General features: G+C 50.3%; 1 protein-coding gene across 3 annotated transcripts in view; it reads right to left on the reverse strand.

Moving 5' to 3' along the window:
- SCARF1 (scavenger receptor class F member 1) overlaps nucleotides 1-15,975 on the reverse strand; it is a 241,283-nt gene extending 225,308 nt beyond the window's left edge. For all 3 annotated transcript variants that reach the window (XM_069226115.1, XM_069226113.1, XM_069226111.1), the window contains exon 1: nucleotides 15,792-15,975. In XM_069226115.1, coding sequence (XP_069082216.1) covers nucleotides 15,792-15,924 — 133 coding nt within the window. In that variant the 5' untranslated portion in view covers nucleotides 15,925-15,975. The remainder of the gene's footprint in view (nucleotides 1-15,791) is intronic.
- Between the last annotated feature and the right edge of the window lie 219 nt (nucleotides 15,976-16,194).

Here is a 16,194-nt window from a genome sequence, read left to right on the forward strand (position 1 = left end):
CATAGAAAGAAGTATCTGTTCTTGCTAAGGACATAATCCATTGAACTCAACGTGCCAGGGTAGGGGAAGAAACAGGTTCATAAGGCTTTCTGAAGGATACCAAGAGTTTTGTTGCTGAGGACGTTCTAAGATCAGCAGTTGGGGCGTGGCCAAGATGGCGGCGTGAGCGGACGCGTTGGTCCGAGCTCCGCCGCCCGGGCCCTGAAATTGCTTCGCGACCGCGGGGCTTGTCGGCCCGTGGTGCTCCGCCGTGACGCCTGGTGGGCATCGTGGGCTCTGAGTGAGCAGAGGCATTTGAAGTCAGGGCAGCGCGGAGCCGCGAGTCCTGGATCGGCGCCTACAGCTGGACGGTGCCGAGGATCGCGGTTTATACTGCGTGGCGGGCTCCGGGCCCGGCGGACTGCTGGCTGGGCGCGGAGGTGCGGCGGCCCCCTTGGAGGGAGCTGCGCCTTCGCCGCGAGGTGGGGCCCGTGTTGAGGGCCCGGTGAAGATCTGGGTGTCGGGGCCCTGATGACGACTGTGCCGCCCGTGCTTGGCCCTTCCGGGTGGAGTCCCAGAGAGGACGGTGAGTGGATTGGAGTGCCCTGAGGTCGTCTGGCGTTGGTGCAGAGGTTCCTGGGTGGCACAGTGGGTCTGAGCCACCGATCGGCGGTGTGAGCGGCCCGCAGTGGCCTTACTCAAAGTGGAGGAGAGCGGTAATAGGAGGAGGCCCGCGGACTACCCTCCAGCGGGTGGCTGGTGGCTGCGGGAGGGGGGGTTTGAGGCCCAGAGGACGCAGCCTACGGTGACATTGCAAAGAGGCCCGATTGAGCTACTTGAACACCTGCAGTCAGTGGGCAGAGGGGATGGTGGCCTCCAAGCCCAAGCGGGACCGGACCGGTAAGAGATATGCTGACCGGGGGCGCCAGGTGCCGGGAGGGGCCCCTAAGGAGCCGCCGACCACGAGGTCTCCTGAGGCAAGGAGGGAGATGACAGAGGACGAGGCAGCTCCAGTCACTAAGGGCTTTCTTACCTCCTTGTTCGAATCGCTTCGGAGCGACCTACAGGACATATCTCATGAGGTGAAGGAGTTGAGAGTTGAGCTTACATCCTTGGGTGAGCGGATAGCGCAGGTCAAGGATGGTGAAACTGCCCGTGGGGAGGAGGTGGCGGACCTGCAACAGGAGGTCGTACGCTTGCGGGAGCAGCAGGATCTCCTTCAGATGACAGTGGAGGACCAGGAGAATCGGTCGCGCAGACATAATATCCGCATTAGAGGAGTGCCGCTTGGGGCTGAGAAGGAGGACATTGGAGCGTTTGTGGTGGCGTTGTTCCGCTCAGTCCTTGAACTTGAGGAGTCCCGAGAGATCACCCTGGATAGAGTCCATCGTGTGGGGCGCCCTGGCGGAGCTGGGGACCGCCCGCCGGATATACTGGCATGTGTCCACAATTTGGGGCTGAAAGTAAGCATATTGCAAAAGGCACGCAATCTTCCGCAGGTCCATTTTAGAGGACATAAGCTCTAACTATACCAGGACCTTTCGGTTCGGACTCTGCAAAGGGGCCGTGAGTTTAAACCCATCACAGAGCACTTGCGTGCGCATGCTGTGTCCTACTCGTGGGGCCACCCGTTCCGCCTTGTTTTTCGCTGGGAGGATCAGCTTCGCCAGGTGAAGTCAATATCGGAGGCAAACCGGATCCTGGGCTTTGAGGAGGATACCCAGGATCCAGGTTCGAAGCTGGGCCCGCTCGGTGGGGATCGTCTGCACTGGGGGAGAAGGAGAGAAGAAGGAAACAGCAGCGCCCAACTAAGTTGGAGCAGATCTCGGAGCGCCAGTCGGCAGTGAGCAGCGTGGCAGCTGGGACAAGTGCCTAAATGAGGAGCGGTGAAGGGCCGCTGGACGGCTGGGGGTTGCTTGTCAAGGGCCTGTGGCTGACTGAGAGGGCCCTGGGCGGCGGAGTCGACGGACTTGGTGGACAAACTTGTGTGGTTCTACGGCCCTGTTGAGACTTTTACCTCTTAGGGATGTGTGTGAGAGGACTTTTCTGGTATGAGCACCCGTTGTGCGTTATGGTTATATGTTGGAATGCTTCCCTGCGAGTCTGGGCGCTGGTGGTCCTGGCGGCTTGGCTATGTGAGTTGGAGCGGCTGAGAAGCTGCTTTGAACCTTGGTCCCTCCGTAGAACTCCTCCCCACCTAAGCAATTGTCTCTCTGTGCTGTATGACAGTTAAGTGTCTTAGTTTGAATGTCCGTGGGCTTAATAATCCGACCAAGCGGTTAGCGATTCGGTCGGGCCTAGAGAAATCTGGGTGTCATATATGTTTATTACAGGAGACACATTTATTGCATAAAGACACATTCCACATGCGCTCAAGGTGGTTTCCTAGACAGTTTTGGTCCACAGCAACTACAAAGCATGCAGGGGTGGCGATATTGCTTTCAAGGACCTTTTCTGGGGAGATAGTGGGGAAGATACACGAAGTACAAGGCAGGTTTCTGGCCATTAGAATAAGACTTGGGGCTTTCTCCTTCACTATCGCTTCCCTTTATGCTCCGAGTGCCCAGCAGAAGGCCTTCCTGAAACAGGCGGTCTCCCCAATACTTAGCTCACCAGATAGTGCTATTTTGGTAGGAGGAGATTTTAACTTGGTGATGGATAATGAGCTCGACCGCTCAGGCCAATGCTTTGGGCAGGCGGGGGCTTTATCGGAGGCGGGGTGTCAGTGGCTGGCTGAATGTGGGTTATAGGATGTGTGGAGAAAGTTGCATCCTACACTCCGGGATTACTCCTTTTACTCGACGGCAACCATAACCTATGCTCGGCTCAATCTTTTTCTGGCCTCGCAGGAATTTGCGTCCTGGGTCAGGGAGGCCCCAATTGAACCCAGAGCCTTGACTGATCATGCCCCAATTACCGTAGAGGTTACTGTGGGGGTGGGCCGGGTGGGTACTCCGAGCTGGCGCTTTAGGGATTCTTTGCTCCAGAGTGAGACAATGGTGGAGTCGCTCCGGCGTGCGATCATGGACTATCTTAGCTTTAATGATGATTGTGGTACTTCTTTGGAGACAGTATGGGAGGCTCTGAAGGCAGTAGTGCGGGCGAGGTGATGGCACTGTCCGCGAGAGATAATAAGGCAAGGAGGGAGATACGGGAGGAACTAGAGCAGAGGGTGGCTGTACTGGAGCGTTCCCACAAATCTACTGGTGCGTCTAGAATCTGGCGGGAATTAGAGAAGGTGAGGAAACAGCTGAAGAGGCTAGATTGGGATAGAGCGGAGTACGCGATAGTGCGACTTAAGCATAAATTCTACATTGGGAGTAATAGGTGCAGAAAGATATTGGCGCACCGATTGCGAGAGCAGCGTGGGCGATAACATTGATCCATTCCCCTTCTGGCATAGAGGCGCATGCGAGTGATCAGATTGCAGAGGCCTTTGCAGAGTTTTATCGGGGATTATACGCGGCCGATGAGCAGGATGACGCGGCCTTGGATTCATTTTTAGAGGGCATAGCAATCACGCCCCTCGGTGAGAAGGAGGCGTCCCTGCTGGACCAGCCGATAAGGTTGGAAGAGGTTATATCGGCAATTTCTCAACAAAAGGTTGGGAAATCCCCCGGCCCTGATGGGTTTACGGCTCTATTCTGTAAGACTATCTGTGTGGAACTCGCCCTGCTTTTGGTGAGACTTTTTAACTCTTTTCAGACGTCGGGAGCCCTGGCGCCTAGTATGTTGGACGCTACCATTGCAGTTATACATAAACCGGGCAAGGATCCAGAGGAGTGTGCCTCATATAGGCCGATCTCGCTCCTGAATATCGATGCCAAGTTATTCACTGGCATTCTTGCTTACCTCCTTAATCTTTATATGCCGGGTCTTATTGATCCGGATCAATCGGGTTTTATACCAAACCGACAATGTAGCGAAAATATGAAGCGGCTCCTGCACCTGTTAGATAAAATGGACCGCTCCCGTAGGGAGGCGCTCTTTCTGTCTATTGATGCTGAAAAAGCGTTTGATAGGGTTCATTGGCCCTAACTCTTTAAGGTACTGGAGCGATTTGGACTGGGTCCCGGTTTTAGGTCTTGGATCCGATACGTCTATCGGTCTCCCAGGGCGGCGGTTCGAGTTAATGGTGTGCTCTCCCTGCCGTTCCCGGTTAGGCGTGGGACTAGACAGGGATGCCCGCTTTCTCCCCTCTTGTTTGCGCTATATATGGAACCCCTCGCGCAGCGGTTGAGGGACAGTCCCTTGGTTTCAGGTGTGAAGTTTGGCGGAGACCACCATCTCATTACCCTCTATGCAGATGATGTGATCCTTACTCTGACTGAGCCCGCGACATCACTGTCGGCGCTAATGGAGATAATAGCCGATTTCGGTCAGGTCTCGGGATTTCGGTTTAATATGCAGAAGTCTCAGGTTCTTAGTTTGTCGGTAAGCCCGGATCATGAGGCAGACCTGAGAGCTAGATACCCCTTTCTTTGGTCATCCTTGCGCCTTTCCTATCTAGGAGTGGAGTTAGCGACCTCTGCTGCAAAGACGGCGAGTTTGAATTATACGACGTTAGTCCGTGAAGTACAGCAGGACCTGGAGTCGTGGGGGAGACATAAAGGGGGTGATTCTAACCCCGGCAGTCGGCGGAGAGGCGGCGGTCGGACCGCGAACAGACCGGCGGTCCAAAAAATGGCATTCTGACCGCGGCGGTCACCGCCGCGATCGACCGCCACTTTCCCACTCCGACCGCCACGGCGGTCATGACCGACGGGCTGGAGTTTGCGCACTCCGGCCCGGCGGTCGACCCAAGACCGCCAACCGCATCATGACCCTGCTTACCGCCGCGGTTTTTGGCGGTCGGGAACCGCCATGCGAACCATGGCGGTAGGCACTATCGGGGCCAGGGAATTCCATCCCTTGTACTGATAGGGGTCTCCCCCACCCCCCACTACCACCCACGAGTCCCCCCCCCACACCCTCCACCCCCTGCCACCCCCCAGAGATGTTACAAACCCCCTGCCCCCCCCACCCCGACATGCACATACACGCACCCCGACATGCACGCACCCCCAACATGCACATATGCACACCCCCTACACACACACATACACAACGGGGGCACATACCCGCACACATACATGCCAACATGCGCACCCGCCGAACTACACACATTGCCCATAGGCACAGCAGCACCCCCCGCCCGCATGCACGCACTCACACCCCCCCTCTACACACCCCCATGCACGCACACATCACACAACACCCCCCCCACCCCCTCCCCTCACGGACGATCAACTTACCTTGCGTTGGTCCTCCGGGAGGCGACGGGAGCCATAGGGACGTGACCGCCAACAGAAGACCGCCACACAGAAATGTGGGTCGTAATTCTGTGGGCGGTGTTCTGATGGCGTGGCGGTGGAGGTTGACCAGTCTCCACTTTCCCGCCGACCGCCAGTGTGGCTGCTGGCGGTTTTCCGGCGGAACGCTCCCAGCGGTCGGAATACGCGCCGCGGCATACCGCCGCAGTCGGCGGTCTTTACCGCGGCGGTAACTCGGCGGTCTTGCGAAAAGACCGCCAAGGTCAGAATCACCCCCAAACTGTCTTGGCTGGGCAGAGTGGCGGCGGTGAAAATGACAATCTTGCTGTGCATTCTCTATGTGTTTCAGGCACTTCCGCTGATTCCACCTCCGCAGACGATAGCCACTCTTCAATCAGCGATTCTGAGATTTGTATGGGAGTGTCGGCCGGCGCGTCTCCCGCAACGGGTTTTATATCGCCCTAAGAGTGGGGGAGGGCTGGCGATCCCTTGTCTTTAGCGATATTTTCAGGTGACGCAGCTGCGTTTTCTTTTGGAGTGGAATCGCCCACTCACTGAGAAACATTGGTGCTTCATGGATCAGGTGGTGGCGGGCTCGCATATATGGAAGGAGCCTTGGCTTCAACGTTGGCATAGGGCAGCTGGACTTTATTTTTCCCCAGTCACAGGAGCAACGTTACGCATATGGGACACGGTGGCCTGCCGATCGGGGCTGACGTCTTTTCCGTCTCCAATGACCCCCATAGGCGCGAATCCTGACTTCGAGCCTGGGCTTCGTCTGGAAGGCCTGAGACGCTGGTACGAGGGGAGCTGCAAGAGAGTGGGAAGCCTCTTTGATGAACAAGGGGTCTTGTCTTTTGATCAGATGAGGGAAGCATACGGCTTGACGGAGGCAGATAGGCTGATGTATTATCAGATACGGCACTGGGCTCTGCTGCCGGCGAACAGAGCATTAATAGATAGGCCTCTTACGCCATTCGAGAAATGGCTCTTGTTAAAGAAAGATGATAAAAGAGTCATTTCAGAACTTTATCGGCTTCTGCAGAGGGAGAAGCGCCCACCTAAGTCTAGAGGACAGTTGAGATGGGAGAGGGAGCTGGAGAGGGAATTCTCGGATGAGGAGTGGGACAGTATATTCTATAGAATACATCACACAGCCTATAATGCAGCGGGACGAGACATCATATAAAGTGGCTTCTTATTGGTATTACACTCTGGCGCGTATACATGCATGGGACCCTGTTAAGTCTGGCCTCTGCTGGAGGGGGTGTGGAGCCACGGGCACACTTGTGCATTTGCTTTGGCATTGTCCCGACCTCCATCGCTATTGGGAGAGCATTATTGATGATATTGACATAGCGTTCCATACTAAGATCCCCAGGTTCCCATTATATATCTTGCTGGGGCTGCCCAATCCCCTTACTTTTCCCTTGAGGCCGTTAAAAGGGAGGCAGATGGCCCTGGCACTTAACGCAGCCTTGCAGCTGATCCTAGCTGTGTGGGGTACGGATAGGGTTCCGACACGTACTGCGTGGCTTCAGAAGCTCTGGTTTATTCTTGCCATGGAGAAACTCACCCTGGTCTCTCAGCAGCGGTTGGGTGAAATGGGGGTATTATGGAAGCCATTCCTCCAGATTCTATCTGCAGAATTTACGGAGTTGACATGTCCGGCCTACTTGAGAGTTCTGAGACTGACCTGAACCTTGATTAGAATGCTGGGGGAAGAGATATTCGGGGGGGCGGCGATTTGGTGGGGGGAGGGGTAGAGGAGTGGAGAGACAGGAGGATGGCACGTACTCTGGAGGGGGAGCATTGTTGGTGTGTTTTTATTTGTATGTTAGTTTGGTTTTCATATACAGGACTCGCAGTTTGAAAGACTTAAGTGTACCCCGCCTGCTCACTGGATCGCAAAGTGGAGGCTAGGGGCGAGGCTCCTTTCAGCATGGTTTAGAGATTGTCTAGAGAGACTTTTGTCTGTAGACCTGGAGCTTTTGCTGCGGAGATACATACCATCTACTGTACTGCGATGTGCTGTATTTTGTATTTCGTATTTTGTATGTTTAACAGATTTGATCCATAAGATCAACAGTTTTCTGTTCATAAACTTTTAGGCATTGACCCATGCAAAGTTTGGGTTGATCGGGAAAGTAAGGATAAAACACAGTGGAAGTATTTGTTTTGGTATGTCTATGCACAGTGAACAAAGCACCTGTTGGAGTAAATTGTCTAGAGGAAATATTCAAAGCTCTAACATCTGAAAGTCGTTTAATGAATATCAAGCATAACAACATAGTAAGTTTAGCTGATAACGTTTTAAGTGAGAGAGACATATCAGCCCAAGATAAAAATAGTTTGAAAACAACATTCACATCCCACAATGAACTCTATTTAGGCACAGGAGGATTACAAAATTGTACTCCCTTTAATAGTTGGCAAATGAGTGGATGTTCATCCACTGGTTTTCCATCAATATAAGGGTGGATAATAGAAATAGCTGATCTCTATAGATTTATTGTTCAATATGTTTTGTCACTGCTGGCTTTAGCCACTAAGAAGTTGACAATAAAGACTACATCCGCTGAAAGGGGATTGATATGTTTTCCCATACACCAACGTGACCATAAAGACCAAGCTGACTTGCAGGCCTTTGTTGCTCCTGGATCCCATGATTGACTGATGTAGAGAGGAAGGTTGGGAACTCCTGTTATTTTCCAAGCTGAGAAGGTAAGGGTATGGTCTAGAATTAAGTTACGATTTTGGTTGAGAGGGTCCAGGAGAAGGTCCCGGAAAGATGGTAGGAGAACTGAAAAGTCATTGGGTAGTTCCAGAAGAGGAGGGAACCATACTTGAGATTGCCAGAAAGGTGTTATTAGGACCACAGATGCTTGCGGATGCCAGGCTTGCACAAGAACTCTGTTTATCATGAACAAAGGAGGAAAGGTGTAGTTCGTTGAAGTTGACCAATTCTGTAAGAAAGCATCTAAAGGCCAGTGCTATGGGATCTGGGCGCCAGAATCGAGGAAGTTGAAAGTTGAGACAGGACGCAAAGAGATGTATTTGAAAAGATCCACAATTTTGGTGAAGTTTATTGAATATTAAAGTATGCAGTTTCCAATCGCTGGAATCCCGAAGATGTTGAGAATGCAAATCTGCTACTGAATTCAGATTGCCTGGAAGAAATTCAGCAGAAACAAATTTTGTTTAACCGGCAAATATTCCAGAAAGTTTTTGTCCCTTCCGCTAGAGGTTTGGATCTCATGCTGCCTAGATCGTTTATGTATCGGACAGCAGAGTTGTTGTCCATATGGAGAAGAATGTAACAACTATCCCTGTTCTTTGCAAGGCTTCCTGGGGGCAAAAGTGCCTGCATCTCTAAACAATTGATGTGCAATTTGGACTCCTCTAACAACCATGAACCTCCAGTCAATATTGATCCACAGCGGGCGCACCAACCTGTGAAGCTTGCATCTGATTCTAACACAAGATCTGGGGCTAATGAAAAGATAGTCCTGCTGTTCCAGGCGTCTAAATGGTCTATCCACCACTGCAGCTCTAGACTAGAGTCTTGATCTAGAGAGATGTTGTCTGAGTAAGAAAGACCTTTTTGTGGATGACAAATTTTTAATCTCTGAAGTGTCTGATAATGAAGAGGACCTGGGAATATAGCTTGATTTGAAGATGAGAGTAGACCCACTATCCTTGCCAAAGATCTGAAGGAGATTATTGAGCTGCATAAGGTTTGCAGGATCTCGGATTTGGTGGACTTTACTTTTGCTGAAGGAAGATGCAAAGAGGCTGAGTTTGAATTTATGAGCGTAGGAAAGTAGCCTCTTTTTTTTTTTGCATGGTTACCCCCATTTATTGCCTGTTTGTCAGTATGTTTGACTGTGTTCACTGGGATCCTGCTAACCAGGCCCCCAGTGATTATGCTCTCTCATTTCTAACTTGGTAACTTGTACCATTTTCACCCCACATTTGGCAATCTGGTGCCCCCATGTAAGTCCCTAGCATATGGTATTCAGGTCCCAGGGCATTGGGGTACCAGGGAATCCCAATGGGTTGCAGCTTGTATTATGCCACCCATGGGGAGCCCATGCAAAGTGTGCGCAGGCCTGCCATTGCAGCCCCCATGAAAAGGGTGCATGCACTCTTGTTCACTACAGGTCACTGCACCAGGTCACTGTAAGTCACCCCTATGGCAGGCCCTCCTTGCCCAGTGGGCAGGGTGCAAGTACCTGTGTGTGCGGGCACCCCTGCACTAGCAGAGGTGCCCTCACGAACTTCAGCACCATTTTCATGGACTTCGTGAGTGTGGGGGTGCCATTTTATGCGTGTACTGGACATAGGTTGCTACCTATGTCCAGCTACATAATGGTAACTCCGAACTCAGGCATGTTTGGTATCAAACATGTCGGAATCATACACCAATACTGTTTCCAGTATTGGAAATATGATTCAATCCACTCTGGGGGCTCCTTAGAGGACCCCCAGCATGGCTCCTACTAGCCTTCTAGGGTATTCTGGGCAGCCAAGCCCCTCAGACAGGTTTCTGCCCTCTTTCTGCTTGAACAGCTCAAGCCCAGGAAGGCAGAACAAAGGATTTCCTTTGGGAGAGCGGGGTAACACCCTCTCTCTCTGGAAATAGGTGTCTCATGGCTTGGGAGGGGTAGCCTCCCCAAGCCACTCGTATGCTTTGAAGGGCACATTTGGTGCCCTTTGTGCATAAACCAGTCTGCACCGGTTCAGGGACCTCCAGTCCCTGCTCTGGTGCAAAATCTGACAATGGAAAAGGGAGTGACCACTCCCCCGTCCATCATCACCCCAGGGGTAGTGCCCAGAGCTGCTCCAGAGGGTCCCTGGGTTCTGCCATCTTGAATCCAAGGTTGGTAGGGACCTCTGGGAGCATCTGAGTGGCCAGGTCAGGAATGTGACGTCAGACCCCCCCTCCTGATAGGTGGTCACCTGGCTAGGTGACCAATCCCCCTTTCAGGGCTATTTAAGGTCTCTCTCTTGGGTGGGTCCTCAGATTCGGCTTGCAAGATTCCAATAGGACTCCTCTGCAACCTATACTTCGACTTCTATACTCTGAAAACATGACTGGACCCTCCAGGAATAGGCATCCACGACAAAGACTGTGCTTGCAACATTGTTTCCACAGCTCCTTCCAGCTACTGCAACATTTCCCCAGCTGTGCATCCTCTGAGGGCGGCAAGTCTTCAGTCTGCACAAGAAGGAAGAAGGAATCTCCCTTTGAGTGAAGGAGTCACCCCCCTGCACCTGCAGGCACCCACTGCAACAACGACCGGCTGCGTGGATCTCCTCTCATCCTGAGTTGCATGGATCCTGCATCACGGGTGGTAGTCCGGAGTAATACTCTTGGTCCTCTCTGCCACTTGTCCAACTTTGGTGGAAGTAAGCCCTTGCCTTCCCATGCAGGACAGTACCCTTGTGCACTGCATCTCTTGCAGTTGCCAAGACTTGTTTGCCTCTCCTCCAAGGGATCTTCAGGCTCCATGTAGCCCCACCTCCCAGCTTTCTTTCCTGCAATGCACAGCCCTCTGCATGCTTCTCCTGCGGCGTGGGACCCTTCTTCAGTAGTGCTGCCTGGGCTCCTCTGCAACTCCTGGTTCCTCGTCCAGTGTGTCTCCTGTGGGGGCTGCCTCTTCTTCCTTGGACTCTCGGCCTTGCTGAGAGTCCCCCTAGGCCTCCCTCCATGTGTTGAATCCTCCTAGATCTTGCTGGTCCCCCACAGCTCCACTTTTGTTTCACTGCAACTTCTGCCTTTGCCAAGGCTTGTTGGTGGCATTTCCATGCCACTGACTGACTGCAACCATCCATCCGGCGTGGGACGTCGACCGCATCCTCCAGGAACTCTTCACCTACTATAGGGCTGCATTTCTGACCGTCTTCCTCCTACCGTCGACCAACTCCTGCATCCACAGGTGGGTAGTAGCTCCTACTCCTCTTGGACTCCTCTGTGACTTTTGGACTTTGTCCCCTTCTTCCACAGGTCTTCCTCTTTAGGAATTCCCCAATGGTTTCTTGCAGTCTTGTCTGGGTTTTGCATTTTCTTCTTTTCCTTCCTTTTGGGTGGTTTGGGGAAAATCTAGCAATTTCCTCCTTTCCTCCTAGTCGCTAGGGGGCACTGTGGTACTTGCCTTTGGGGTTTCCTAGTACCCCAACTCCCCTCTACACATTCCACTTACCTAGGTGGGGGTCCTGTGTTCGCATTCCGTTTTTTAGTATATAGTTTGGGCTCCCCCTAGGGTCACCATTGTCTAATTGGATTTGCACTGTTTTCTATCACTTTCTATGCCTTTTGCTGATAACTAGAGTACATATTTAGAGTTATACTTACCTCCTATTGGAGGGTTGCCTTTCTAGTACTTTTTTGTATTGTGTCACTAAAATAAAGTACCTTTATTTTTGTAACACTGAGTGTTTTCTTTCATGTGTGTAAGTGCTGTGTGACTACATGAGCATGAGCTTTGCATGTCTCCTAGATAAGCCTTGGCGGCTTATCCAGAGCTACCTCTAGAGGTCCTGGCTTCTAGACATTGCCTACACAACACCAACAGGGTATACCTGGATCTGGTATAAGGTGTAAGTACCTTAGGTACCCACCACACACCAGGCTAGCTTCCTACAATGAGGAAACCTAGAAATTATATCTGTTGAGTGGGAGATAGAAGATATTTTTGTTTGTTGATCAGAAAACCTAAATCTGAAAGGAGAGAACAGGTTAGATGAATATGATTCTGTAGAAAGGTAATACTTTGACTCGTAATGGGGGTGATAATCAGTCGTACCCCTTGAGCCCTGAGGAAGGTGGTTACGGGCTTCATCAGTTTGGTGAATCACCAAGGAGCTGATGATAGACCAAAAGGGAACGATGAGAAGTGATCTGTGGCATAGCCATTGAAATTGCAAATACTTCCTGTAGAATGGATGAATCGGAATGGTAAGATAGGAGTGTTGTAAGTCCAAACGAACCATCCAGTCGTTAGGAAGAGAAGAGTCTCTGAGATGAATAGTAGTTTCCATTTTGAAGTGACAATACACTACAAATTGGTTGAATTGTTTGAGGTTGATGACTGGTCTCATCTTCTTGTTTTTCTTTTGTTCTAGAAAGATAGAGCTTAGGAAACCAGACTGGTCGAGATGACATGGAGAAATTGTTTATTTTTTAAAGAGAGACTGAATCTCTAGAGAAATCAGGTATGACATTTCTGTGGAGAATTGAGGACGATGAGGAAGTATTGGTTGAAAAGGTTCTGAGTAGAGCTCTTTTGCATAACCTTGGATTGTGTCTAGAACCCATGGATCTGAGGTTATTTTATGCGATTTTGGAAGAAACAGACAAATATGACCTCCTACTGGTGGACTTCAAGAAACTGGATTCACTGGATCCTTTGTTGCCTCTGGAATGGAAACATCTGCCTCTCTGTGGATAGGACTGAGGTTTGTATTCTTGATGGGATGGATTGAAGGAGCCTCTGGAACCTTGATTGTCATAGGAGCGGCCAGTAAAACAGTTCCTGCCTCTGTAGGCCCGGGAGAAAACCCGCTGGGGAAAAAAAATTCTTTAGGGATTGTTGGGCCTTATGCAACGAAGCAAAGGTGGAGACATATTTGCTTAAATCTTTAACGAAAGAGTCTCTGAAAATAAATCCATCTACCTTAATGCCTGTATCTACAGCTGCCAAGTTCACCAATTTAGGGTCCAGCTTCAATAGAAGACCCTTCCTGTGTTCATGAGTGAGAGTGGAGTTGGCATTTCAGAGAAGGCAAGAAGCTCATTGCACCCATAAAGAAAGGTCATCAGAGTTTATAGGAATGTTATTCAGTCTTGCCGCTTCTGCCAAGTCAAAAATACGGGTGAGGGGACCTACAATGTCTAATAATTCGTCCTGGCATTTGGACCAGTGGCGGCCCGTCCTTGAGGGCGGAGGGGCCACGCCCCCCCACCTTTTGTCCCTCATGAAGAGTGTCTGTCAGGCTGAACAAAGGTCAGCCTGACAGACACTCTCCATGTTCAGCTTAGGCAGCCAGGAGCAGACATGTGAGATTTGTGCAGACTCCTGGCTGCCTGAGCTGAACTTTGCTGGGCTGAGGAGGTCACAGCTCCTATGGGCATAACCTCCTCGGCTCAGCAAAGGTGCCTTGAGGCCCTCCCCTGGGTGACGAGGAAAGCGTCACCAATTGACACTCTACCTGGGCACTTCAGGTTTAAGCCCTGAAGTGCCCAGGGCGAGTGTCAATCAGTGACACTTCGTCACAGAGTGGGGTGGGATCAGCAGTCTCACTGACCCCATCCCACTCTGTGACAAGGCTGGGACTGTTGCCTTCCCTCATTGGCTGACCTTAGGTCAGCCAATGAGGGAAGGCAGCAGTCCCAACCCTCCTGCGACCTGGAAGCTGAAGGTAAGTGTGTGTGGAATGTTTGGTGCGCGCGTGCATGTTTGAGTGTTATGAGTGTTAATGGATGTGCGTGTGTGTGTGTGTGAAAGAATGAGTGTGTGCGATCTTTTAAAATGAATGTTTGGTGCGTGCATGCATGTTTGAATGGTATGAGTGTTGTTAATGGATGTGCGTGCGTGTCTGTGTGAAAGAATGAGTGTGTGTTTGTGTGTTTGTGTGTGTCCCGCCCGCCCCTCTCCCTCCTAAAGCTGCCGGCCGCCACTGATGTGGACCATGCCTTATCAACACCCTTACGCAGGCCCTTGCCAAACTTAGAAAAAAAAGTTAAAAGGGCTGGGTCAATAGCTGGAGTAGCTGTAATTTTTGAGGGATTCAGATCTTAGTTTAGCTCTTATTTGTTTATCCAAAGGAGGGCGTAATATGGAAGGCACATATTCACCTACGTGGTCTGCTGGAAACCACTCCTTAGAGTTAGGGTGTTCTATGTCATTGGGGTCGAACATAGGAACCCCTTCCAAATCTGAAACTAAATAAGATTTGGAAGAAGCAAAAATAGCAGACTTAGATTTCAGAGGGGACAGAATCAGTATGATGTCTGCATCTCCTTGTCCTTTTTTGTCATTATTCGAATCAACATCACCCATATCGTCATCCGTGTCGGGAATGTGAGATATTAAAACTGGGGATGAAAAATGTTTGGTTTTAGTTTTACATTTACTAGATGACGATTTCTCATCATTATCTGTTTTTTCCCCTCCTTAGAAAGTGGCCTGTGAGGAACCACGTCCTCCGCCTTGTGTGGGAGTACCTCCTCAGTCTGTAGCACCACCATTTTTGTTTTTTTGGTATTAAACATAGTTGAGGATGAGGAAGGGCGCTTTCTGCTATCCCCCCACAGAATGGGCCAACAAAGTCTTTGACATGATTTTGATTACAGAATTCTCAATATTGCTAGAAAATTATCCCTAAAGAGTGAAACTGCCTGTTCTACTGAATTCTGGATAAATTCATTCAAATTATCCTTCAAGAATCATCATCCTCATTATCCTGATGTACTAAAGGAGAGCTGCTAATCTCAATTGTTGAAATTAAAAAGGCAACTAAGTAATACACAATAAAATTATAAATACATTAATATTAATATTAATCTTGGCAGGATGCAAAACTTCTAGGTTCCTATTCCAGAGCCTAGCAAACAGGTTCTTGCAGTCAACGACCCCAACCTTGGAACATAGAAGAGTTTTGTTTTAATAAACATATGTGTTTTCATTGATAAGCTGTTTATAAATATGTAATGGGGCATGGCCCTACTAAGCTTCATTGTGGAATCTTAGAATGCAGTAGAACTGTATGGTTGTTCTAGGAGCACATTGGGTTCTATCTTTGTCAGTTACTGGGAGATGATGGAGAGAAGTCACGCTCGACCTATTGGTTTAATAAATCTCTTTTCATCAACACCTCTGTGGTTTTAGCCATCCTTTCCAACAAAATTTTGGCAATGAGGTGTTTGCTAGTTCACAAGGAGGTCGTAGCGTGAACTTCGCTTTGATTAATACCAATTGGCCCAAAGGGGAATCGGCAACGGGGGTTGGGGGAAGCAATAGGTAGAATCCACTATGTTGGATTAGTTAATTGGTCAGGGTAGTGTAAGGTGTGGAAGTTTAGGGGAGGTTCATAAGTAGCGGTGGAGCTGTGGGCGGCCTCTGGCCGTTTTGTCACACCCAGGTATAGGCATGGTGAGGTTTTTGAGGTGAGGTAGGCCTTAAATAAAAAGTTATTGGTTAGGGAGCTAGGTTTCTGGTAGTTCTGAGTTACATGAGTATAAGGATAGATAAGAATAATAGAATACTGTAAGCCCTTAAAGGTTTACAGGAGGAGGGCAGGGAGGATAAGTTACAAGCATAGGTAGCGTTAAAGAGGCCAAAAAGGGTCTCATCGGAAGGCATAGTGGCAGCAGTCAGAAGTAATCGCCTGTTAATACAAGTAAGAAGTTTAAGCAGAAAAGCGTAAGTGGCAGGAAACAAGCAAATCGCCTGAGCACGAAGGGGTTTTATGTCTGGGATCCAGGCTTTTGCTTACCATGTCCAGTTGTTGAAGGCAGGAGAGGCGGGCAGAAATCAGCACACTGCTTGGGAGCGTCGCTGCGGCAGCACGTTAATGGTCGAGGCAGAGGTTCTGTCAGGGAGAGTGTGGTGACGGGGCAGGGCCGCATGGGGTCTCCTGATCATGACGAGCATGAGCAGAAGAGCTCACGCGTCACAAAGGGAAGGGTAGAACAAGCTCTAATTCCCTCTGAAACAAGTGGAGAGCGAGGGAGGGCTTCATTAGAGGAAAGACAGTTAGGAGCAACAAAAAACATGGCAGTGCCCACGTCAGAGCAGCAGAACATCTTAACTGTTGTGTCAGATGAAGAGACACAGGCTGTGGCTGAGGGGCTGATTTCAGATTTTCAGTTAAATAATATGCCCATAATTTTGCCAGA

This window comes from Pleurodeles waltl, chromosome 3_1, assembly GCF_031143425.1.
Source record: "Pleurodeles waltl isolate 20211129_DDA chromosome 3_1, aPleWal1.hap1.20221129, whole genome shotgun sequence".
In the NCBI taxonomy this organism is placed as follows: Eukaryota; Metazoa; Chordata; class Amphibia; order Caudata; family Salamandridae; genus Pleurodeles; species Pleurodeles waltl.